A 26693-nucleotide genomic window follows, 5' to 3' on the forward strand; every position below is an offset into this window, starting at 1 on the left:
ATGCCTGTGAAACCACGGAACAAGTTCATGTTACGTGGTTTCAGTTATACATTACGATCCTTTCTGCAGGCAAAAGCAAGGGCTGCCTGTATTGAGTTCCCAAAAGCAGCTTCCTCCCCCAGGTGCCAAATCTGTGTGGAGCCATGCTCCTCTCTCTGCCAAGAAAGGAGTCCATGTCTTTCCTCTACAATGAAGTGACTGCAGAGAAAGGAAACCAGCACTTTTATTTGTAGAGAGAAATGACCAAAGCCCGGCTATGTTTCTCTTTCCAAAGAAAGAGAACATTTCCTTTCTCTGGGGAGGGAAATGTAGACAGACTTTTCTGTCCACGAAAAAAGGACAGAGACTCCTGTCCCTATAGACAAAAGCAATGGAAGTTCAGCTGTGTTTTTGTCCATAAGTCACTTCTCTCTGTGGTGGTCTCCTTCTCTGGAGGTTTTTACGCAGAAGGCCATCTGCTAGAAATGCCGTGATCATGTGTTCCTGCATGGCCCTTGGCCTGGATGGCCCTTGAGGTCGCTTCCAACTCTATGATTCTATGGTCTCTTTTCTTGACACTGGATTTGGCACCTGGGGAGGGAGCTGCTTTAAGAAGTACAGCAGAAGCAGACTGCACCCCAACAAACTTCAGCCACTCATCCCTCCACGTGGCAACAGGTAAGTGGTGTGTGGGGTAGTTTGATTGTGTACTGTACAGTATTTTAAGCCTTCAGTGACATGACAGATGGGGGAAGGATTTCAGATATTGCATGGAATTTGTATTATGCAAAGGGTCCCAGAATGGATCCTTCGTGTAATACATGGTTTGTGCTATTGGGACAGAACTTAACAATATCCAGAAAGATGCAAATCATGACTCAGTCCTAAAGTTCTGCATAAAGTAACATACATCTTTCAGATCTTTACAGTGATCAATTAGAGTTGATGTGTGAAAGCAATACATTTCAAAGTTGGAAGCTTTATCGGTAAATCCTAAATTTGAACAGGGCAGATTGACAATGATATTAGATCCTACTTTTTTTTACCAAAATGTATATCTAAAAATTAGATTACTGAGGCCATTTTTGCCCATTTTTTCTCCTAGACCAAGCCATCTGAGTGAGAAAAGATAGCCTACACTGGATATGAGAAGGGAATTTCAAGTATATTTAAAGAAAACTTCCCAGTTCAGACAGACTTTATATGTCTCACTTAACCTAAAGATGTTAGGTCAGAGAGCATCAAGAACAATGAGAGCAAGATGTTTAATGGCAGACCCCACATTACAAACATCCGACCTACAAATTACTCCTATTTAAGAACAGGGATGAGACAACAGGCAGTGAGAGAAATCTACCCCTAGGAAGTGAAATTCACTCTGGAAAGAGTTATCATGGGAAGAAGAGTTTCTCCATTCCTTATTTCCACAAGCCAAATTTTTCAAAACCCAATTATCACAAGGACAGAAAGTGAGGTGAAATCTTCTGAACAGGAGCACATACAGCAAAAAAACAAACAAAAAAACCCACATTGGTGTTGACCCTTCCCTATGCTATTCAAAGCTTAGACAGATAGATAGGAGTTATACTTAAAATGTACCTGTTCTGAATTACATATAATATATAGGGGACTGCCTGTATATTATAGCTGTGTTGGATCTGTGAAACTCAGCCAAGGCGAAGGAATGTGTGTTCACATTGAATAAGTGTTATGGTTATGAGTACACCCTATGCTGTGTCAATATCTTTACAAGATATATGTGGCATAGCAGGGTGGAAGGAACCAACTTCTTTAATTAAGCATTGTAAATTGGATAGGTATAAATCGGCATGAGATTAATTTGGAAGAGCAGTTCTTCAAGCTGTGGTTTCATAGTTTAAAAGTTTAAAATTTAGTAGCAGTCTAGTGTTAGAGAGCTTGGATAAATCTCAGTTATGGTAGATTGCTCCTCTGTGACATCTTGAATACTTATACCGAATAACCATTCTGGGTTTGCAGGAAATACCATCCATACCTGTTCTCCATGGAAAATTAGTAATAGGAATACTGAGACAACGTTTTCAGGAGTTAGGCATAGGAATAGGTCAGGACTAGATAATCAAACTGAATGAGAAAAGAAGGAATATTAACTGACCAAATGGGGGAAAAACATTGCGTTCTGTCTAGTTGGCTTGGCACATAGGAATTTAGAGTGCACCTCTTGTCATCCCAGAATGAATATTCATGGTGGATTGCTCCTCCTATCCTTACAGGTTGAATATTCACAGTAAGTATAGCTTCTCATACACATTCAGCTAAAGGTAAGCAGGAGGACACATATGTATATTGATTTCAGTGGTAGATTTAAGGCAGTGGTTCCAAATCCGTAGGCCGTGAGATCTAAAATAAGGTCCGCAGCCAGGCGTACATGCCTCTGTTGAAGGAGAGTGAGAAAGAGAAGGAGAGGGAGAGAAGGAAGGAAGGAGGCCAGTGCCATTGCTCTTGCCCTTTCGCTGGTTCCCTGGCGCTATTGGAGGAAAGCAAGATAGAGGAGAATCTCTCAAAGTAACTATTATTATTATTATTAGCTCCCATTGCCACACATCAGTTGTAATGGGAAAGCAGCCCTTTGTAAGACCCTGTTTAGTCCCCCAAAGCTGCTGCTGCTGCTGCTGCTGTTGTTATTGTTGTTGTTATTATTATTATTATTATTATTATTATTATTATTAATATTATTATTATTATTAGCTTCCATTGCCATACATCAGTTGTAGTGAGAACGCAACCCTTTGTAAGACCCTGTTTAGTCCCTCTGAGTAGTAGTAGTAGTAGTAGTTGTTGTTGTTGTTAGCTCCCATTGCCAAACACAAGAGTTGTAATGGGAAAGCAACCCTTTGTAAGACCCTGTTTAGACCCCCAAAGTAGTAGTAGTAGTAGTAGTAGTAGTAATTAAAGCTGTTAGGGACATTTTCTTGGGTCTCACGCTCCGCTTTTTGTATTTTTTTCAACCTAAGCCCCCTCTCCTTCTTTTTTTTTACATGAACGTTAACAAAATCCACAGATAATAACACAGCCTTTTTCTTGGTGTCTTCATTTTTAGGCCTGTTCCTGTGGTTATTTGGGATGCTGATTCAGAAAATTTCATTGGATAGACCACATCAGCTGTAGATTATTAAATATGGTTTTCTGTGGGTGAGCAGATGGCAACTACTGGGTGGCATATGTTCTGTATCAGAAACTAGAGCTGATGTGGTCTATCCAATGCAATTTTCTGGATCAGATAACCCCAAATAATCAAACCAAATCTAAAGTTCATCAAAAACTGATTCATAACCCTTTTGGTACTAATGCTGGAGAGTGGTCCCTGGTCAAAGTGGTCCCTGGTCAAAAAGGGTTGGGAACTGATTTAAGGACATGTGTTATCGACTGCCATGCAAACTATGGCAATTGTCTTTGCTGTTTCTCAGGTTTACAAAATAAATAGATACAATCTGAAAATTGTAGACACGATCTATTGGATCTTACCAAAAACATTACATCCAGTAACCATTGAAAATGTTTTAACCACAGGAAATTATTTTAAGTTTAATTTATTATCCCTTGAAACAGCTTTAATACAAACTTCATTTAAGAGTATTCTGACAGACTAGAACAAACCCATTTTCCTTCCAGTTCTTGAAATGTTCATGCTCACCTAATTGCATCTGGTGCATTTTGGTGAAAAATGTTGGGGTGTTTGATCTTTTTTTATTCACACACCAAGCTCGGGTCTTTACTGATAACTCTCATGTAGTCCCTTGTTGAAACTTGTGGGTAAGGCAGAGTATCTTATGCATTGGTATTTATAGTAAGTTAGTCATGGATATGGACTATGCAAGAAGCAAGGATCACCTTTCAATACATCACCCTTACTTAGCCTTAACACAGGCTGCAAGAACTTTTCTGATTCGAATGTGGAAGAAAGGTGAGAATATGTGGCGTCATGTCTTAAAATCATTTCCATGTAATTTTATCTTGAAAACAACAACAAATATTGTAGTCTGAATGTAGCACTGAAGTGTTTAAAATTGTTGTTGCAATTCTGGTACAAAAAAGGCAACCTGTTTGACACTTTCATGTTTCATGTTTACCAGTATTCCCTACAAGTAATACATTTTGTAAAGGAGTGGATAGTTATTGTTTCAAATTGTCTGTAATATATTTAGTATGAAAATATGGAAAACACATTTTCACATATTAATATAATAGATAACCCTGGTTATTTTCAGTGTGTGATAAAGGAATATAACCTGATTAGAAATGACAGCAGAAATGTTTACACTATTTGCAGTATGTAGAGCAAATGCTGCTGCCTTCTGGAAGGATCAGTTTGTATTGCACGTTTCAGTGCTTGTCTGTTTACAATGTTTGCAGTTCCTAATGACCATATTTTGTTTGTGGGATTAAATTCTCAGCATTTAAAACTGAAATCTTATTGGTGATATAGTTTAATGGGCCTGTCCCAACCTGTGTACTACATGCTCAACAGGAATGAGGTCAAGATTGTGAAGGCGGGGCGGGTGGCTGGATGGTGTGAATCATTGGGAAAAAAATTGCACACACTGGTGCATGAAAGGAAAATTGAATGAATTGCTATGTTAATTTGTTTAATTATTCTGACCACTGCTTACTCCACATGACCCCCCCCCCCTTTTCAAACTGTTAAACTGGTTTTAATCCAGATACATTCATAACAATAAGAATTTTGCTATTTCACTGATTAAATGTGTTACTACACGTCATATAGCTTTTTTCCTTCCATTTTTGTTCATATTGTTAAGTTAAAGAGTGCAAGATACTTTTTGAAAAATACCACTACAAAATTCTTTAGCAAGTATATCAAATGGTTCTCATTTCCACCTATTTTTATTTCAAAAGGTAACAAATAGGTAGTGTTCAAAAAGGTAATGAACCTTTGTATTTTGTTTTATCTAATTTGCTTGTTTAATTAATCCCACCTAATCAAATGTGTTCAGTATGATTTAAATTACAAATGTAAGATTTGATTTCAAGGTATTCATAAATTTTGTCTTCTTTCTCTGCTTAGTAAGTAACCTCCACCCCCAATATAGTAAGATGATATGGGGATGCAAAGTTGCAGGTTTTTTTCCTCTCATTAATTTCATCATGCCTTTACAAATCATTTTGATGATCTGAAGCAATATATACAATTTACATCAGGTTTGTTTTTGCTTAATATTTTAGATTTATGCAATGTAATAATCTCTTATGGAATTAGCTTCATGCATTTCCTAGATTGTGAAAAACCAAATAAAAAAATTAATACAGGAACAAATGTGGACTCAGTGCCAAACCATGTGACACTATTCTGTAAATGTTACCTTTTCTGGTCTCTCCAGCACTTTTAAATTTTTCTTACAATTTTAACCAATATTTTTAGCACCCTTTTAATTACCCAGAATTTTATGTGACTGGGTTACAGTTCATTAACATAAGCAAATGATATTTTAATTTGTTTAATAATAGCTAAATTTTAACACTCTGAAAAAATCACATCATGACTTAACAGTTCCTGTGGAATCATAAAAAATCCAAAAGTAATTGCATGTCAGCATATTATACAACAAGCATTCACTCAGACGTAACAATTATGTGTGTTTGTCTTTTTGTATAAAGATTGTTTACTCCAGAAACATTTACCATGAAATTATGGTTACGATCAGCTGTTATGAGATGTTTTGGTTGACAGCTTCATTTTCCAGCCTTTGCTACTTCACAGGGCGACTGCACTGCAAGGAAACCGTTTACAATCATAACTGTATCCTAGAGAGAAATATTAGATTGAAGATGTATTGGTATTTCCAAAGCACTTCACAATTGCTGTTACTGTGACCATTAAACAGATTCAGAGGTCTTGTTGTCATCTCTATCCATGTGTATGGACAAATAGGATCAATAATAGACATCACATCCCACCCACCAGATTATCTGAGAAACAGTATCCACTTGTGCTCCAAAGCACTGTTCTAATCATCACACATCTAAAACAAAGAGATAAATGTGACGTTATATAACTCATCCCTACCTTTTCTAACTGGCTGTGTGTGGAAATTAGAAGTAACATGTTAATTAATATATTCTTCAGACATATTTACAAAATTAAGCAATGTGTCACCCTACCAATGTTCAGTTATGAATGGCTTCAACTTGTCATTAGATTAATTGTGCTTCTCTATCTTGTTTGGTGCTAATCCAGATTTGCCTGCTTTTTTCCTATCCATGGTCAGAAAATCAAACTGATGCAAAAAAGGAGATTTTAACTCTGCTTTCTCTTGTTGTTATTTAGTGAAAGAAAAAATACTATGTAGTTCTATTTATCATTTTATATTTTTCCTCATACTTATAGCAACTGATGTCTCTGGCAAACAGAAGAATCTATAAATTGAAAAGTCTGGCATAGAACCGCCATTTAGTCCCATCTGGTTTTGTGACCTAAGACATGTGGTTTTAACATGTATGATATTACAAATACAGATGATGATGTTGATGATGACATACCTACTCAGTATGTCATTCAACAAAGCTTGCAGGACATTCACAAAAGCAAGTCAGTGAATACAGAAAAGTGTGATAGGTATGTATATCCTTCTGGATGTTTCTTTTAGTAGTAACTATGAAATTACTGGTGAAAAAGTCAATGAGTTTTTCAGAATGTTAAGCATTGTTTGCAGAATAATATGCACATGGGATATTCCTCCAGTGTGTGTGTTTGGTTTCATTTTGAGCCCATTCTTAATCTCAAAAGCTTGACATAGTGTCTTACACATTGTCAAAATTAAGCAATTCTTGCTGTAAGCTTTCAGTCTTAAAGACCTGATACAAAACAAAGAGATAGAATGGAGAAACAAATTCTGGCACTAGTTTACTGATTATAAAGCTAACACATTTAAGTCCAAAATCTTAAATGTCCAAAATCCGGTACTTCGTGATATCTTTGCAATCAGTGTTCAGTGAACACAAACTTTGTTTCATGCACAAAATTATTTAAAATATTGTATATAACATTACCTTCAGGCTATGTGTGTAAGGTGGATATGAAACATAAATGACTTATGTGTTTGGGCATGGGTCCCATCTCCAAAATATCTCATTATGTAAATGCAGACATTCCAAAAGACAAAAAAATTAATAAATTTGAAATTCAAAACATTCCTGGTCCTAAAGTGCTGTGTAGCATGACTGAAATGATCCTGGCCCGTTTGCTAATATTCCCAATTACACAATCAACTCTATTTCAGAACTCTTCAAGGCCTTTGTTTTTTTTAATATACATTCATCCTTTCATATTACAGTAGAGTCTCACTTATCCAATCTTCACTTATCCAACGTTCTGTATTATCCAACGCAGTCTGCCTTTTAGTAGTCAATGTTTTTGTAGTCAATGTTTTCAATACATTGCAATGTTTTGGTGCTAAATTCGTAAATACAGTAATTACTACATAACGTTACCGTGTATTGAACAGCATTTTCAGTCAAATTGTTGTAAAACATGACATTTTGCTGCTTAATTTGAAAATCATAACATAATTTGACATTTAATAGGCTTTTTCTTAATCCTTCCCTATTATCCAACATTTTCACCTATCCAACGTTCTGCCGGCCCATTTATGTTGGATAAGCGAGACTCTACTGTACCTAAATAGCTCTCCTCTCTTTTGTTGTACCAGTATTTACAACAAAGTCCTTCAGCACTGAAATTCATGCAGTTGCCATAAGTTGATCAACAACTTGAAGGCACTTCCACACATTCTTAAAGGCTCTGAAGGGAACTGATTGGTCACAGCTATCAGCATGTAACTTTGTAATTTAGATACTTTCAGTAAATCCAATAATGATGTAATTTATGTTTTCTTCCTGGATCCACTGAGTCAATTGAACAATGTTTAATTTTAATCCATTTTCCCTAGCATACAGAATGGTAATCTCCTCCTGCAATAGACTTTCTTGATTTCCTGTTCACAAGTCCTGGTTCTACCTTGCAAGATATTGGTAGATTTACCTTACTACAGACAAATCCTTTATTTACTTCTAAATACATTCCTGCATTTAAAGAACCCACAAACATGAATACTCAAATGATTGCTTGACTTTCAGAAAGGCTTCTGCTAGAGGCCTATGATCCCTATCAATAAGCATATTTTGTGACAGTGGAGGCTGAATTGTGATTTAACACCTTAGTTTTGGCTTTGGAATCAGTGGTAAGAAAGTGGTAATTCTGTATCCTGTCATTCAAACCAACAACCAATATGCTTTTAAGTCAGATTTAGAAACATAGGCTGGAATCCTGCTGGAGCATTGCATGCTTGAAAGTAGACTTACATGTGCAGGATATAGAATTGTGAAGATCTACAATATCCATTTTCCCAAAGGGAAAGTGTCTAAAATTAGCAGGTCAGTCACCTTAGGGTTGCCATAAATAAAAAAAATTAGGGCACAATAACAAGACAAAACCTATGGTGTCGTAACACTTTACAGGGTTCTTAAAGTCAAATGTGAGCAGGACTGGTGTCTTATTAGTCACCACAGCTGTATAGTAAATCTGTCAACTTAATAAAAATTATTTTTCTCAATTTTAATTTAATTTTTACACTGACAAAAGGAAAGCATTTTTAATGTGTGTTATTATTCTTTTGTTCTCTTTGTAGCTTTAGTTTTGCTACAAGTGAAAATCATAAGGCAATAGTTGCTGCCATTCGGACAGTTGAGTATCTTTGTTAGTTAACAAAGCATGCTTTGCCATTCTTGGGGGATTTCTGATACAAAATAAAGTATTTGTTTTGCTTTATGTCACACAGGCTGAAATTACCAGATTAACCAACCATATAATGAATCACTGAGTGCTGGAACATCCAGTGACACGCATACATTCAAGAAGCAGCCCAGACTTTGTGATTATTGAGATTTTCCCCACAGATTCCACTGTGGACAAGAACACATTTATTTCTATTAATGCCACTGAACATTCTCTGGGCCATTAAGAGAAAATAAAAATGATGTACATATGCCCCCAGTGCTTCATTTTGTAATATATCTGACTACTCCAGAAAAAAGTTGAGAATTTGCATTGATGATACATGACATCCACCAGGGCTACAGGGAAATGGGATTGGGAAGCTGCCTTGCCAACAACTGTTTTGCTGTGGCATGGCATGTGTGTTTGTTTTGCTATGTGTTTTGCCTGAACCAGGTCTTCAGCCCCCGCCCCCTGAAATTCTCAGCGTGGTCCACGAGAAGGCCTTACATTTATTATTTAAACTGTTAAGTTTATTCATATCATGAATATCTGATCTGATCTGATCACCATGCTCAATATATCCCATATGCATGGGTGTATTGGGATAACAATACCAAAGGTTTGCTAGTGTAGATCCTCTCTCACACAGACTCACCCCCCCCCCCAGCCAAAAAAAAAAAATCAAAATCCTGGCTATGGGCCTGGCCTAAACCTTGAGGATTTGTGTGCATTTTGCTTGGTTTTTGTGTATGAGTGTGCTTTGATGGCTGTTTCATTTAGGTGTGAATGTTTTAATTTGTACGTGAATGTATGTTCATGCTTTGTACATTCATGTTAATGGAGGGCATTTTCCACAAAATGGGTGCTTTGCACAGACAAATATGTAGTTTGTAATTGTGTAGGGGTTAGCCCTGCCTGTTTTGCACTCACATTGCCCTCTTTAACTGCCATGGTTGCATTTTGTGCCATCCCAGGGCTTATAGTTTGCAGGGTCTCTGAAGCACAAAATTACAGATGCCATGATACTGAAAGATGCAGAGACCTCAGTTTCGTAGGAAGTTATAATCTCTGAGCCTCACCCGTTTGCCTGCTGTGAAGTCTGTGTAAGTGTAAAAGCATAGATACAAAAGAATGGTTTGATATTTGCAACATATGCCCCACCTCTCACTTGCACTTAGGTTCTAGAACAAATTATTTTTCTTTTACTGTCACCAGTCTGACTTCAGGTGGACAATGGAATTTTGTGACTAGCCATATCCATTACAGTACACACATTTTATAAATGAGCAGGACAGACATTTTGAGAAAGTGCCAATCACAGTCTTCAAATGCTTACTGGTCCAAAAAAAGCCTTATTTTTAGCTAGAGTTCATTAAAGTTAACAATATTTAGAATTATCTCTGGCTTTTCAGGACATAGCTGTACATTATTCAGACCTTTTGTATACTCAACAGGTCAAGAAGAGACTCTGCTCAGCCTGATAAGGAATGTCGCTGCTTTTCGGGAAGTAGATGGAGAAGGCTGCCTTCCTTTGCATGAAGCTGCAGCACAACCAAATAGGCATATTCTAGAAATAATTCTTAAAGGTAAACCCTCTGGGTGTTTTCCTCAAGTCTCATTTGTATGTTAATTTGATATGTAAATATATATCTGTTTGTCATGATTTTATTTCAGCTTCTCACCCCGTTGTATGGCAGCAAACAAATCTGAAAGGAGAAACTCCTCTGTTTTTAGCAGTAGACAAATGTCTTGTCAAAAATGTACATTTTCTACTTCTCAATGACTTTAATCCTGATGTTAAAAATGAAGAAGGGGATTCTGCCTTAATCACTGGTAAAACTAATACATTTTCTCTAATCTAATACTGTTGCTACATGTATTTTAGAATGGTTTGAGCATATTAAAGATACACCTTTCATATTGTGAAAAACCTGAGATGCAATTATTCATTTTATATTCAAATATGCGTATAATTGTTTCTGCTCAGTTATTCCTACTGTAATGGTGCCTGATAGTCTCCTCTCACTTCCCTGTTACAACAAATGCCCCTTTCTGCATTGTTTTTTTTTTTACATTTCAGGAGCAGATTGAAACATGTAGATGCTTCCAATAATTTCCTTTGTGTTGTCTCAGCCAGCTGGTGAAAGGGCCAGCTCTGATACAGTAAACTTGGGAAAACCTTGGAAAACGATATTGTTCATCTAATTCTGATCCTGAAATTATTATGAACATGTTATGATTCTGCTTGGCCATGGAATTATAATTCTGAACATATAAAATTGTGTTCTGTGAAAAATCAGTGGGATTATCTTTCAGGTCTTTTTTCAACGATCAAAACCCTAAAACTGCATCAGCATGCATCTGTTGTTCACTAAGGAACATTTTAGCCTTTTGCCTTCTTTTGCCCTAATGTGTTGGTATTTTAGAGTGTAGTCATGCCAAGTCTCACGGAACCCCACTTATTCTGAGGCACCCTTTTTCTCGTTGTTATTGTGCCCTGTGGAGTTAGGTTACTTGGGGAAGGTCCATTACTTGCTTCCACAACTCTTGATAGTTTATGAAGAGCTCCACAGCTCTCTTGGGTCCCAGGATTATACTCAGATCTGGTCTTTTTGGCAACTGAGGGCTCAGAGGTTTTCCTCCAGAGGCAGAGCTGATTCATTGGCTGATTGCTGGGCTCTGGGTCTGGCTATGATTGAGCATCACGTGCTGCACACTGCGGTTATTTCCCCCTGAGTCATGCCAGGTCCCCAAACAAACTCTCTTATTCTGAATGGGAGTGAGACTGTGAGAGCTGCTTCAGCCCCTGGAGAGCCCTGCACTAAAATAGACTCACATCTGCATTCTCTTTTTTTAAGATCTAGGATGAATCTAACTTTAGTCTCTTCTATTGCTATGTGACATTTATTGCTGCATAAAAATAGCATGGGACAGCTATGTAAAAGCTCATGTTTTTGTAAAAGCTCATGAAATGTTTAGTGTAATGTTTTTAAAATTAATCTTTTAAACTATTCTCTTCCTAATTTTACTGTCTTTTACAGCTATTAGACATAAATCCTATGAAATTGCCTCGTTACTGATACAATTTGGTGCTGATGTCAACTTACAGTGTATCAATAAGAGAACAGCTTTACATGAGGCAGCAAGGCTCGGCTTAAAAGACATGGTGGAGCTTCTGCTCTGTTCAAAGGCAGACCCAGACCCACGGAGTTCCTATGGGCTCACACCTTTAGCCCTGGCAGCACAGAATGGGCATACAGACATTTTGAAAATATTGCTGCGTAAAGGTGAGAATTAGATGTGCCATTTAATTGGGATTCCCGGCGGTTGCCAGCACATTCATGTGACATATTGTTGTTAAGCATAGAATTCACTTTCTAATTCAGGATTTTAGAAGCCTGGTCTGCCTTCTGTGAGAAGGAGAGGCAGGCATGGTGAAATGTTTCCTAGACATATCTGGAAATACTTTCTTTCCAAGTCTTCAGTAAACTCAAAGCAATGAGTCTCTGCAAGGCAATCATCAGACGTGATGGTGCAGATCTGTTGGTGATCCACACAATAACTCAGAATTGCTCTTGTTGATCAGAAAGTGTACATGTTGGCTGAGTGTATTATGGCTTTTGGTTTAAGCATGTTTGTCCAGTATTCTTTATTAGCATGTCTGGTGTAGTTATACATTACACAGTTGTTTGTTTTGTGTTCACAAATGCTGTCAGCCCTTTTCTCACTCAAATTGTTACAAGGAGGACCTTGGTACCAGTTAAACAGAAAACCTTGTTTCTTTAAAAGACTTTAAAATGTGGCATAGGTGGTGAATAGTATTGTACCAGTTTAGTAAACCGTGGGTTTGTTGGGATATAGCAACAAAAGGGTATGTGATGTTCTAACTACATTTTGACTTCGACAGCCCTCTCTTCAGATTTATTCCTCCTGCAGTATTTTTTAGCCCTAAGAAAGTCCTGCAGTAGATCAATAAAGCAGACTAATATTGATCCCGTTTTCCCACATGCTTGCACAAATCCATTTATTCCAACATATTTCCTTCTGAAAGAGTTAGAATTAAAATTATTCCAGGGGGAGAGGGCCCTTGCAAGTTTGTACTACCTAAACCTCTACTGCTCTTTTCCACGCAGGTGCTAATGTTCTTTCCCAGGCATCTGATTGTGCGTCCATATTATTTGAGGCTGCTGGAGGAGGAAATCCAGACTGTGTCAATCTCCTTCTGGAATATGGAGCTGATGCCAATCTACCAAAGCATTCAGGTCATCTGCCTATCCACAGAGCTGCTTATAGAGGACACTTCTTGTGAGTTTGACTATTCTGACTCATTGAGTGCAGTTGGGGTGTTGGGAGATTCCAGTAGTCATATCGTCATCCCTTGGTTACATCTCTGGACAGATTAACTATGCCTTAAATTTAAATAGTTTATCAGATCTAGCATCACCAAAGCAAAAAGGCCTTCTTCACATTTAACACCTGCAAAGAGAGCAGGTATTGAAGCAGTCAGTGTATCAGCCTGATCTCTTTTCCACCTGGGAGAGATCATCCAGAGTTTTGGGATGCAGTGCCATCTATATGCAGATGACACCAAGCTCTACTACTCCTTTTCACCCAAAGCCAAGGAAAGTGTCCTGACCCTAAACCAGTGTCTGTCATTAGTAATGACTGGATGAGAGAAAGCAAACTGAGACTTCATCCAGACAAGTCAGAGGTGCTTCTGGTCAGCTGGAAAGCAGATCATGGAATAGGAATGGAGTTGCACTCTCCCTGAAGACACAAGTCCGCAGTTTGGGGGTCCTCCTGGACTTAGTGTTGAACGTGGAGGCCCAGGTTTCTGTGGTGTCCAAGAGTACCTTTGTACATTTAAGACTCATGCAACAACTATGCCTATTCTTTGAAACACTGGATCTGGCCATTGTGGAACATGCCTTAGTTTCCTCCCATTTGAATTTCTGTGATGGTTTCTACATGGGGCTACCTTTGAAGCATGTTTGGAAACTTCAGTTGGTCCAAAAAGCTGCAGCCAGACTGTTAACTGTGACTGGCTACAGAGAGCACACAACCCACTTGTTGCAGCAGCTTCACTGGTTGCCACTTTGTTTCTGGGCACAATTCAAAGTGCTGGTCACAGTTCAGGTCCAGGCTATTTGGCAGACCACATCTCCTGGTATGAATTTGCCTAGGCGTTGAGATCCTTCTTTTAGTTCCACCTCCATCTCAAGCATGGCTGTGGGAGGCACAATTCAGTGCCTTCTTGGTGACTACCCCTTGTCTCTGGAACTCCCTGTCCAGGGAAGCCAAAATAGCCCCCTCCTTGCTGTCTTTCAGCTTTCTTTTCAGGCAGGCTTTTAAAGAACATTTTTAAGACTGTGACCAAGAATACTGATTTGTATTTGTGTATTTTAATATAGTTTAATTTTTTAATTGTTTTAACTATTTATTTTTAGTACTGCTATGTTTAATTCTATTTTAACCTTTATATGTTTTTGGTTTTAAATTGTACATTTGCTAAAACATGGTTAGTCCTCAATAACTGGAGGACTTTACAGTAAGTCAGGATGGTGGTGGTTCGTGGTTTGCATGCAGATATTTGTATTATGCTGAGATGATGAATTGAGGCATGCAAAGCTACCCTACAACCACAAACCACCACCATCCTGACTTACTGTAAAGTCCCCCAGTTATTGAGGAGCACATGGCTTTTACCCAATAAAATCCTCAATTTTTCATTCTAGATATACACAACAAACAGGCTGGGGAATCATGGCTCATCAGTCACCAGCTGGGTTATCCGGTGCCTGGAGCTGGACACATGCTGGGTCAAACATTTTCAGCTGCAACCAATGCAATTGTGACCTTTTCTGCTCCACAAAATATCATTGTTGTTATTTACCAAATGGAGCCATCATGTTGCAATTGGCATTGCAGATGTTTGCAGAAAGGCCTAGTCTTTAGAGCACCTGCTTCAATGGATAGGATCTGCTCCTATCCTGTTGAGTTCTTTCATGACCAATATACAATCATTTGCTTGAGAAAACCCTGTATTATTTTTTCCTTCCCACAACAAAGAGCCACTCTTCATGCCCGTTTTCTCCCAGTGCCTTGTCAATATTATTGAAGTTTGATTGTCTTTGCTTTATCTCTCAAGAGCTCTGCAGATCTTGGTTCCAGTAACGGATCATTCTGACATAAAGGAAAGTGGAATCAGTCCACTTCATTCTGCAGCAGCAGGAGGGCATCCTCAGTGCCTTGAATTCCTTCTAAAATCTGGTTTTGATGTCAATTTTATGTTGCATCAGAGAATTCGAAAAGGCTATGATGATGAGAGGAAGTCAGCCTTGTATTTTGCTGTCTCTAATGGTGATATTACCTCAGTTCAGTTGCTCCTGAAAGCTGGAGCTCTACCAAATCAAGACCCAGTGAACTGTCTCCAGCTGGCCTTGCGGATGGGCAATTATGAGCTCATTAGCCTCCTGCTTCGTCACGGGGCAAACGTGAACTACTTCTGCAGGGTTAACACAACTCATTTCCCATCAGCACTGCAGTACACACTAAAGGATGAAGTCATGTTAAGGATGTTGCTGAATTATGGGTACAATGTTCACCGTTGCTTTGACTGTCCTCATGGAGACAATGCACATTCCCAGTACATGTTTGAGGGGTGGACCTCAACTGTTATCAAAGACACAATGGTAGGTTATGGAAGGGAAATGTATATCCCTGCCAATTCCTTAACACTTTGTTACCCTTACCAAATTCCAAATTTGAAAGTGAGGCTTAATAGGGGTCAGACCTTTAAACACAACTGAAGCTGAACCAACGAAGTGGGGAAGAGATATACACCATCTATCTATCCTACACATTATTGTTTTTAAGGAATTGTGGGGTTGCAGAATCTAATGTCATTCTCTTAAGCCTTTTTTAACATTCTTTTAACAAATTGCAATAGTACTGTTTTTACCTAATAGATGTGGTATATAAGCAATTAAATTTGGGAGGTACGGGCTAAAGGTTTATTAAATTAGTTCTTCCAGAGCACTTCAATAATATAAAATTGAGTTTTGTGGTCTTATACTGTCTTGTTCTTCTCTCTTCAGTTCTGTGAAGTTATAACTTTAACATGGTTAAAGCACCTCGCTGGGACAGTAGTGCGTGTGATGCTAGATTATGTTGATCATATTCGAATCTGCTGTAAGCTTCAAGATGTCCTTCAAGAACAAACACTGTGGCCAGAAATTCATGCAATTTTGAGTAAGTGTCAAGTACAACTAGTAGCTGTAGAAAGGTGATTTTCGGAGATGAATGAAAATTGGTGTAGTACAGCCCTCAAATTGGTAAGAATTTCATAATTAAACCAGTTGCTGGATGTTGCTAAAAGGCACAATGATCACTTCTGCATGAAGTAACTTGCTAATCTATAATAGTATCCTTACAATATTATAAGAGATACTGTTATAAGAATTGCCTTAGGACCACCATAATGTTCTCCGACAGATAATAATATACTTAACCCTTTAATGTATAAGGTAAGGGAAATATTTCAAAAATAAGCTCAATAATTTTTATCTAGAGAACCTTGACTACCTTGCATGCTTCTGACAGTTGGCATTTATCTCATTTGCCTTCGTAACAGGAAAATCATTATTCCCATTTTACAGATGGGAAGTAAGGATGAAATAGCAAAGACTAAATGCCTCAAGAGGCCACAATGGCCGCTTAGTGACCTGACACCAGCTATATCGCACCCCAGAGGCACAAGGATTGATACATTACATAATAATATTTGTTTATTTACAGCAAATACCCGTTCTTTAAAACATCTTTGCCGTCTGAGAATCCGAAAATGCTTAGGCCGCTTGCGTCTGCGTTGTCCCGTCTTCTTGACCTTTCTACCACTTCCAAACCGTTTGAAAGAATATATACTCTATAAGGAGTATGATCTCTATGGACAAGGAAAATTGGAAGGGATCTACTAACACAGATGAATAACACTGTGTTTAGAGAGTGTCTTATTCACATTCTATGAAAATACATGTTTTAGCTTATGTAAGTTTTAGAAAAAAAGATATGTGGAATAAAACATGCAACATGAATCATGGTTAATAAAATGTTTGTGGATAAAACACAGCATCATCTGCAGTAGATCTATATATTCTCATTAAGAAATGAGCAATAGAGGGCACATTAAGTTGGGTGACTTTCAAAAATATTAACTAGTATACAACTGCTTTTCCATGAACAGAGAAACACAAATCAAATTACAGCTTGACTGTAATATTGTTCAATTTATTCTTTTGGGGCAGTAGGCAAATTCAAGTACAGTAGAGCCCTGGTTATCTGAATTCTGCTTATCCGACACTCCGTATTATCCGAGGGCAAAGGCCCTCCCTTGCTCTCTCACCCCACCAGGTCCCGGTGGAGCCGGAACCCAGCCAGTGAATGAGCCAAGGACAGACGGTGGGCGAGGGACGGAGGGCGGCAAAGGCCCTCCCTCCCTCCCTCGCCCCCCAGGGTCCCAGTGCAGCCGGAACCCAGCCGGGTGAGTGAATGAGGGACGGAGGGAGGCCGGCAAAGGCCCTCCCTCCCTCGCTTGCTCTCTCTCTCACTCACTCACTCGCCCTGCCAGGTCCTGCCCTTGCTGCTGCTGGATCCCGGCCTGGTAAGTGAGCGAGGTAGGGAGGGCTCCCTGTTATCCATTAGTTTCGCTTATCCGTCATTCTGCCCGCCAATTTATGACAGATAAGCATGACTGTAATTCAATAAATGTAAAGATGCATTTATTTTTAACAAATTATAAACCAAAGTGTTTATAGTGGATGGTTTGCTTTTTAACCCTGTGACACACACAAAAAATGGGCCCAACAGTATACCAGCCGAAATTCATAATATCAAGTTGGGCAATGGTCCAGCTTCTCTAAGCAACTGTGGCCATCCTTTAACAATTCATGACGTGTATTAAGGCGAATTAAAGGTATTTTTCCAGATGTTAATTTTTTTATTAAGCACAATAAATGATTCTCCAACTATGGATAAATTCCTGTGTGCCTGACAGGCTGAAAATACATTTGACAAAACTTTCAGGTAATTTTGAATTTTGGATACATCATGAACTTTTGGGGAACAATGGCAAGCGACATATTTACAAACCATTACAGAAATCTATTTTTAAAATTAAGTGGACTTTAATGAAATCCTCCATACACATAATTTGATTAGTAGCAAAATTTCAATCTGCAATTGACAACATCAAGTTGAAAATCACTAGCTATTTATTAACACATGTATTAAGGGAAGTTGTGTTACAATCTTTAAAACAATGCAAAAATCACAACCACTGGAACAGGACCAAACCATTACTTTACCAGTAAGAATTTGACCAATCCACTATATTGCAAAAATCACTGATTGGTGTTTCTTTTTGTACCGACTTTGTGGCTTGCTTATTAATCTTATCATGACAGAACACTGTTCCTTCTATCCTACATGCTGGATTATTCTTCCTTCCGAACTAGAACCATTTGGGAAAGGAGGGGAGTGTGGTTCTCCCCATCCAACCTTTCTGCAGGCCAGAGGATGACCCACAGAGAGGGCAGCTCCGCTTTCTCATCTTCCGCCTGCCCTGCTTGGTACTGGAGAGATGGAAGATGAGAGAGGCTGTAAGGGAATCTCCCCCCCCCCCCCAGGTATCTCCTACCACTCACCCCTAGCTGGGACTGGGATGCTCTCCAAGGTCAATGGCATCCCAGTGGAGAACCCAGATTCCCCATCCCCCTCTTTCATTGATATGGATAAAATGGACTCTGAAGAAAGCATACCCCCAGGTAAGTTATTCTCGTCAAACAAAGAGAGGGAGGGGAGAGACAATACAATTAAGGATCCTAATCTGATTTTTAAAAACACCACCAGCTTAATTTGCAAACAAACCAATTTCTTCAGATTACAATTCATGATGGATGAAGAGAGGAACATTAAATGATATTTCTTGTTGCTACATGTCTCAAGAAATCACATGCAGCAATCCTATTCCCTTCTTAAACTTTGTTTTTAAAGTATGATCTAGTTTATAAAACTGGAATTTAAAAGAAGAAAAGCCCCAGCACCTAGAGTGTGGAGTTCAGCTCTTGCACCCTTACAGCACAATTCCATACATAGTTTACTCAGAAGTATGCCCGATTAGATTCAGTGGGTTACTTCTTGATAAAGACAGTACAGAACTGCAGCCAGGTAAAACAGGAGGGAAATTACATTGGATTGTTCAATATCGAAAGAAAAGTTTATTTCATGATTATGAAGCACTGCTTTGTACACCAAAGTATCCCTACATCAAAATAATCTCTCTATAGGAAAATACATGCTTACCACATGGTAAGAAGTGGGGCACGAACTATTTTTGCAACATGAACATACCAACCAAGCAGCTAAATAATTTTTCTCTGTATAGAATGTACACTTAACAGAATTAATGTGGGAATTATGGGATATTTGCATAGGCAGGAAAATCTGTGCCATCAAACTTGGTGTGGCATCCTGTTTGGGAAATTTACATGCATACATTTCCCTGACATGTGTTTTTTGGGGACACAGGCAATGCTACTCCTTTAATCCCTTACCCAAAGCACCTAACGCCCCACCCCTCAAATAATTAAACAGTGTCAGAAGCCCCCTCGTAGCCACCCCATACTTCATGGGAAGCAGGCAGGATCACTAGAACCTCTAGCTCAGACATGGGCAAAACTTCATCCCTCCAGGAGTTTTGGACTTACCTGCCGGCTGTTAGGAATTGTGGGAGTTGAAGTTCAAAACACCTGGAGGGCTGAAGTTTGCCCATGCCTGTTCTAGCTACATCCCATTTGTATGTACCAAGGAATGAAACGACATTGGCACAGCATGGGTCCACATATGGACTTACTGCATTATGCTGAGCCATACAGGGTTGCAGCCCAGTTGTAGGAAGTATAATATATATTCAGCATATGTACTAATTGCAGAATATGGATGAACAGATCTGTCAAATCTATTTCCATAGTTTTACTCCACAAGTTAGTTCCACATAATTTTTTTTAAAAATCTGTACATATTTGCTGTGCATGAAGGCATGCCTCAAATAGGTCAAATGTCCCATTTTCTAAGATATGTTTGTGCATGTTTTAGAAGTACACAGAGTAGTTGTTGTACATTTCAAAAATATGCTTTTGGAATGAAGCTTTGTTTTCTTTCACAGAACACGTTGCCAGCCCAGAAATGTACAGCGTACATTTCCAATCATAAGCTAACTAGTTCTGTATTCAGTAAATTGGGTAAACCCATCTTTTAAAAACTGATAATTTTGGACACATCTCTGTTCTAGGATTAATACAATATATATCATGGCTTACCACAGTTCACCAAATTTAAACCTTTAAGCATGAAGACTCTCCCCTTTCCAACATAATCATATAAATGTATAAATGTAAACACACACTTTCATCAATTTTCCTTCACAACATATGCAAAATGTGAGCTTCCAATTCAACCAAGAGCAAACCACTACACCCTTTTAAAATTGATATCCTACTTAACATGTAAAAGATAAAAATGACCAGTTTTATTAGTGAGGAAATTTGGTATTACGCATATTATAATACAGTGAAGTAACATACATATCTTTACATATATATAAATACATACACATACAATGCAGGAGACAACTGCTGGAGGTTAGCTGCAAATTAATGAACATCACCTTTTGACATAAATTCAGAATTCATTTCAACACAAATCTCAGATTCCTATGTTATATAGGATTGTGAGCAGCTCAAAAAAGCAGTACAGTCGTTAATGACACCTTTTGCCAATTAACGTGAGCTGCCTCAAATATAAAGATATGATTAATTAGTATTTTGCATAAAACAATTGAGAACTCCTATGAATGCCATCCTGGGATGGCTGGAAAGGTAATCCATCCCACGTGCCAATCCAACAGGGTAGAACATCATTTTATTTTTCTTGTAACCGGTAGCCCCTTTCCTTTTTCACTAGTTTCTATAATCCTGCCAATACAATCTGATGAGATTCAAAAACAGTAATATTGAAATTGAGAGAAAGGACAAGTTTTGACAGAAAATAAAGATGGAGCCCTGTGATGTCTGACTACCTGGATCATGGGGGGAAAGAAATTTAAAAAATGGAGTAGTCCAGGCAACTGCAGCTTAGCAATTCTCAGAGGTGGACAAAAAGGGAGGATTTGAGAAATATTTATATCCTCCAATGAGAGTGAAACGGAGGAAATGGGCGTGAAGAAAGGGAATACTATAAAAAGTCGGAATAGTACCGTATATACCCGAATATAAGCTGAGTTTTTCAGCCCTTTTTTAAGGCTGAAAAAACCTCTCTCGGCTTATATTCGGTTCAAGCCTAGCAGGAGAGCCTGGAGGCGAGGCTCCGAAGCTGGTTGGCCATGGAGGAGGAGGACGAGTGGCGGGGATGGCACAGGGGGTCCCAGTCAAAGGCTCCTATGCCTCCGCGCAGCTGTTCCTCCCAATCCTCCTCCTCCTCCTCCAGCTGGCCATGAAGCACGAAGAGAGGGAGGAAGAGGAGAAAGCACGCAGGCAGCACTGGGGTCGCCACTGCCGCTGCCCCTAATCCTCCTCCTCTCCCTCCAGTTGAGAATGGCAAGGAAGAGGGGGAAGGGAGGAGAGAAACGGCACAGGCAGCACATGGGCCCTGCCTCCCAACAATCCTCCTCCTCCTCCTTCTCCTCCAGCTGGACACACAGAAAAGGGAGAGGGGGAGAAATGGCTAAAGAGCAAGGCAGGGAGGAGAAAGCAGCTCAGAAAACTTTGTGCCCTGTACTGCTGATCCTTCCTCTACACTCCTCAGAATGGGGCCAGGCTGCAGCGTGCCTGACTGCCTGCATGCCTTCCGGTAACCTCAGGTGTTTCCTTAAAGGGCTAGAGACACCAAACAGGAGAGGAACTGCACTCTGGCACCACCTAAATTAACAGAGGGTCAGTGCCTCCCTTCCAAATAGGGCCTGTCCTATACTATACTACAACTCCCAGTACTGAAGAAAAACACCAAAGGCTCAGTTCTGTTTAAGGTAAATAATTTCTAGCCCTTCAAAAGGCTCTATCAAATATAATCTGGTGGATGGAACAGCACAGGATTTTATCAGAAAGTAATTGTTGAGCCCAAACCCCAATCACCAGATATGTATGTCTAGAAAAACAGAAGTTTTACAAGATCCCAAGATTTGTAGTTTTACAAGGTCTTTAGCTTTCAACGCCAAAGATGCATGGCATATAACTTCAACTGCCATGGCTCAATGCTATGGAATCCCAAGATCTGTAGTTTTACAAGGTCTTTATCTTTCACTGCCAAAGAGTGCTCGTACCATACCAAACTACTGCTGCCAGGACTCTGCAGCAGTGAGCCATCTTGCATATTGGGAGGGATACATTACAAAGTTGGCCATCTTGCAAGTGATTAAGAAGGCTATTTTGGATATTAGGAAAGGGCAGCCATCTTAAATAATGGGAGAGGAAAGAAGGAGCGGGTGACCATCCTGAAGAACATTCTTTTTTAAAAATATATATATATATTCTGTTAGAAATGGAGCCCTCAACTTCTACCGGTAATCCTGGACCAAAACAAAAACGCAGGTCATATGAAGCTGGATTCAAACTTAAGGTTGTGGCAAGAGCAGAAGAAAGCAATAACAGCATTGCAAGTCGGGAATTTTGTGTTGATGAAAAACAAGTGAGGGAGTGGCGGAAAAGGAAAGCTGACTTGGAAAAGATACCAAAGTCAAAGAAAGCTCGACGTGGTTTAACAACTTCATATGGGGCTCTAGAGACTGAACTGCATAACTGGGTTATGGAATGTCGTCAAAATGGTTACTGTGTAACATGCATGGGAATTCGCTTACGTGCCCTTCAAATGGCCAAAGATGACCAATTTAAAGCACCAGGTATTGAAAATGTTGCGTCAGCAGGATGGTGTACCCGCTTCATGAACAGGTTTGCCCTATGTTTGCGGCAAAGAACAAAGATTTCACAGAAATTGCCCAAAGACCTTGATGAAAAAGTGATGTCATTCCATTCATTCATCATAAAACAAAGAAAGATCCATAACTATGACCTGGGAGATATTGGGAATATGGATGAAACACCTATGACCTTTGATCTTCCAAGCAACAGGACTGTGGCAAGTTTGGGAGACAAAACTATTTTCCTCAGAACCACAGGAAATGAAAAAAAACCATTTCACAGTTGTTCTGTCATGTTTGGCTAATGGCACAAAGCTGTGTCCTGTAATTATTTTTAAAAGAAAGACCTTGCCTAAAAAAGCAAAATTCCCACCATGAATTACAGTGCGCACACATGTAAAAGGCTGAGGATGAAGATGGAACAAAAAAAATGGATGGAAGAAATTTGGAACAGACGACCAGGAACAGCCTTAAAGCAAAAACCATCATTGCTAGTTTGAGATATGTTCAGAGCCCACACATCTAATGACATTAAAAAATTGGTAAAGTCTTCTCAAGTTACTTTGGCTGTTATTCCAAGTGGGCTTACATCTGTATTGCAGCCCCTAGACGTGTGTTTAAATAAACCATTCAAAGACCGTGTACAAAAGATGTGGCATGAATGGATGTCATGTGGTCAAGCCCGACTGACAAAAGTTGGAAATCTGGTGAAGCCCAAAATAGAACTGATAGCGAAGTGGGTTCGTGATGGATGGGAAGAGATTCCAGAGGACATGGTGCAGCGCACCTTCAAGAAATGTGGCATTAGTAATTCCATGGATGGCAGTGAAGACAGTGCTTTGTATGAGAATGTCAGCAGTGATGATGATGACTGTGAAATCAGTGATGACGACAATGTCTATGCTGATACCCTCACACCAGCTACAGCTGAAGCTCTGTTAGGACATACAGATGAGGAGGAGGAATCCAATTTTGAAGGATTTTAACTCTTGTGTTTTAGCTTGGTTGCTGATTGAGCTAAGGTTTTTGCACTTTTACACGGAAAGGGAACTGATATGACACTACCTCTGTTGGGTTTTTTAATAATTATTTAATGCAACTGTTTATTTTAACTTATTATACAATGTTAGTATTGCCTTTTGTTTTGTTTGTTTTGTTTCCATTTTAATGATTTTTTGTTTATACAAGCATTGAATGTTTGTGTTACAATATTGGAAGCTGGCCTGAGTCCCCATGGGATGATAGGACGGGATACAAATGAAGTTTTGTCATTATTATTATTAAAAAGTTATTGTTGATACCATATTGTTTTTGTTTTTCCTATTTTTCCACTTACAGAGCTAGTTTACTGTTTTGCTTTGAAATACAGTAAATATTCAAAAACATTTAACCTTCTGATGCTTCAATTAATGTAATTTTTTTGGAATCTATTTTTATTTTGAAATTTAGCTGTAGCTGCTGCATTTCCCACCCTCGGCTTATACTCGAGTCAGTAAGTTTTCCCAGTTTTTCTGGTAAAATTAGGTGCCCCGGCTTATATTCGGGTCAGCTTATACTCGAGTATATACGGTAAGTAGTGAATCTAAAGAAATTAGGGAAAAGAACAGTTCTACACAAACCACCTATCCCGGGAACAATCAACATAATGAAAGTTGAATCAGCCCCAGCGGCACTAAACCTAGTGTGGCCATTTTCATTTGTAATTTTTCTTAATGAAAATATGCAATGTTAATCTTTGTGCAGACGGCAAAAACAAAGTATTTGCAGTTGAATAAACATTTCCCTTGTTTTTTATGATAGAATTGATTAGGAAATTACATTTATAACCCAGGAACAAAAATCATGTTACATAGTGATATCTCTGAGGCCATCCTGAGAATGAGGAATTGTTCCTTCTTATCATGGGAAAAATAGTATTGGAAGCATTTGGAAATATTTTAATTGGCATAAATCAGGGTGTATGGCGACCCGTTCAGGCAGAGTTATGTACAAACTGACGGAGAAGGGGAAAGGGGCTAATGGTTACATCAAAAATAGAATATAGTCCTGCCTCGTCGGGTTGGCGTGCAGGATGGAGCCCAGCTGTAGTGGATTACTGCCCTGGCCGGCTCTGAATTAACCGTCACAGTATGTTCAATTCCTAATTTCATATGCCATATTGATCTAAATCTTCAGGGAGGTAGAAAGAGATTCCTTAGGCGACCAGTAAGCAGATGAAGCCATTCCTGAATTTATTTGTGCACCATCTGTCTCTTCTGATCATCTGGGATTTTGATTAAATGGGTCAGTGGGATGAAATGAATTTATTGGATTTTTATTCACAATCTTCATAAAGTAAAGGCTCCTATATAAATCAGACACAAAAGGTTAGATCCAGTGACAGGCAACTTCCCTCTCTCTTTCCCCCTGCAGTAAATCCTGCAGCCCCTGGAAAATACTACACACCAGAACAGAAGAACCTGACGAATGGGTTAAACATGATGGCAGCTCTAAAAAAATTGGTTAGCAGCGATTCCGGTGGTACTTTTAATCTATGGAAGGATTATGAATCCAACCCATTTTTTCTCATTAACTTTCCTCTTTCTTTGGAAGAAAAGACCAATATAAAATTCAGTTAATTAAAATTATGTTGGGGGAAATTAACTAAAAGAATTAAAAGATACCCAGATGAGGCTCTTAAATGGTTTCAAAGATTAAACCACATAAGATATTCTGCAGGAGTTTACTGAAATAAGGCCAATTATGGCAACGTCTTCAGGTACATATAGTACTTTCATCAACGTATTCTCAAACTCTGCTAATGAGAAGGGACTTCAAAGAGCAGGGCACATACATTCAGACAGGCAAGAATTTAACTGCATAAATGTACTGGTCCTGTGTGACCTCTGCCATCAAGCCTTTCCCCCCTTCTTTCCAATTCCTCTGCAGCATCAAAATCTAATAGATGAGCTAGTCTTTCAGAGGTTTTTTTGGTGCACAAAAGGACTGTAGGAGGAAGACCATGTTGCCCCTTCCCAATTCTATCTGCAGAAGCAGAATTCTCATTGCATCCTTCCCAACAATTACCTCTACACAATTGCTCTGAAATACAGTTGCAAGGACACTAAGACCAGTACCGGCCAATGAAATCTAACATAAAAATAATGATCTCATCTTTAATCTAAACATCACATCTTATAACCCCCCCCCCCCAACAAACACAAATTTCTTCCAAGATGTATTTACGTACAAATTGGCACCCTGGTATTTCTGCTCTCAGTCATTTTCAGGAATTAAAATAACATCTTCAAATTACATTCCATATGGCATACATTTCATGAACTGGAGTGCACCTGGATCAAATTGAATTTTTTAATACCGAAATGTGCCACAAACACCTCGTTTTGTCAAAACAGATGAAGCCCAGTTAACCCTCTGAAGCTGCAAACAGAAAGCGGACATAAAAAGCATGAATTCTTTGTGCTTAATCTATGGCAAAGTCTTCCCTCATGAAGTCATCTGCACAGAAAAATAAGAGACCTTCAAAATCCAATTCTGCTATAGCTATTATCACACTTTTTAGGATTGGGAAGAGAGTCCACATTTACATTAAGCAGACAGTTTAAGTAAAATCAAAGCTTAACAGGGCAGAATATGAAATCTCATTTAAAACAAACCCTCCACCTTTGCTTCTTCTTCTATAACTTGCAGCTGATCTTGTGCAACCAGTCCAAACACCTGCGCTGAAGTTTCCTCATGCTTCAGATTCTTTCTTCTTCTTCCCATCTTCTCCTAAATCACTGTCTTCTGACTGGCTGCTACTAAGGACTACAAACTGTCCTTCACCGACACTTTGGCTTGATCTACTGGAAGCAGCTATTAGTCGGCTTTGTTCTTCTAAATCCTGCAAGAAATCACTCACTTTTAAACAGGATACCAAAACTGACTGCACTTTGTAAGCTATTGCACTGTAAATGCCCTTACACAAAATCTATG

The 26693-nt window shown here is 38.9% G+C and overlaps 2 protein-coding genes across 6 annotated transcripts in view; one reads left to right on the top strand and one right to left on the bottom strand.

The window, feature by feature from the left end:
• The first annotated feature begins 112 nt into the window (after positions 1–112).
• Positions 113–22318, top strand: asb14 (ankyrin repeat and SOCS box containing 14). Of its 3 annotated transcripts, XM_062969875.1 has the most exons (10): positions 113–3922; positions 6365–6592; positions 8664–8715; positions 10203–10338; positions 10427–10585; positions 11794–12039; positions 12886–13057; positions 14901–15444; positions 15850–16003; positions 16550–22318. In XM_062969875.1, the coding sequence occupies exons 2-10, from the start codon at positions 6471–6473 to the stop codon at positions 16726–16728; spliced, it is 1764 nt and encodes a 587-aa protein (XP_062825945.1). In that variant the 5' UTR covers positions 113–3922; positions 6365–6470; the 3' UTR covers positions 16729–22318. The 3 variants fall into 3 exon arrangements, with proteins under 3 accessions (XP_062825945.1, XP_062825947.1, XP_062825946.1); XM_062969876.1 differs by lacking the exon at positions 113–3922 and having other exon boundaries at positions 3968–6592; XM_062969877.1 differs by lacking the exons at positions 15850–16003; positions 16550–22318 and having other exon boundaries at positions 14901–15824.
• appl1 (adaptor protein, phosphotyrosine interacting with PH domain and leucine zipper 1) overlaps positions 20315–26693 on the bottom strand; it is a 34089-nt gene continuing 27710 nt past the window's right edge. For all 3 annotated transcript variants that reach the window (XM_003217711.4, XM_062969872.1, XM_016991624.2), the window contains exon 22: positions 20315–26601. In XM_003217711.4, coding sequence (XP_003217759.1) covers positions 26452–26601 — 150 coding nt within the window. In that variant the 3' untranslated portion in view covers positions 20315–26451. The remainder of the gene's footprint in view (positions 26602–26693) is intronic.

The sequence above is a fragment of the Anolis carolinensis genome, chromosome 2 (assembly GCF_035594765.1).
Source record: "Anolis carolinensis isolate JA03-04 chromosome 2, rAnoCar3.1.pri, whole genome shotgun sequence".
NCBI lineage: Eukaryota > Metazoa > Chordata > Lepidosauria > Squamata > Dactyloidae > Anolis > Anolis carolinensis.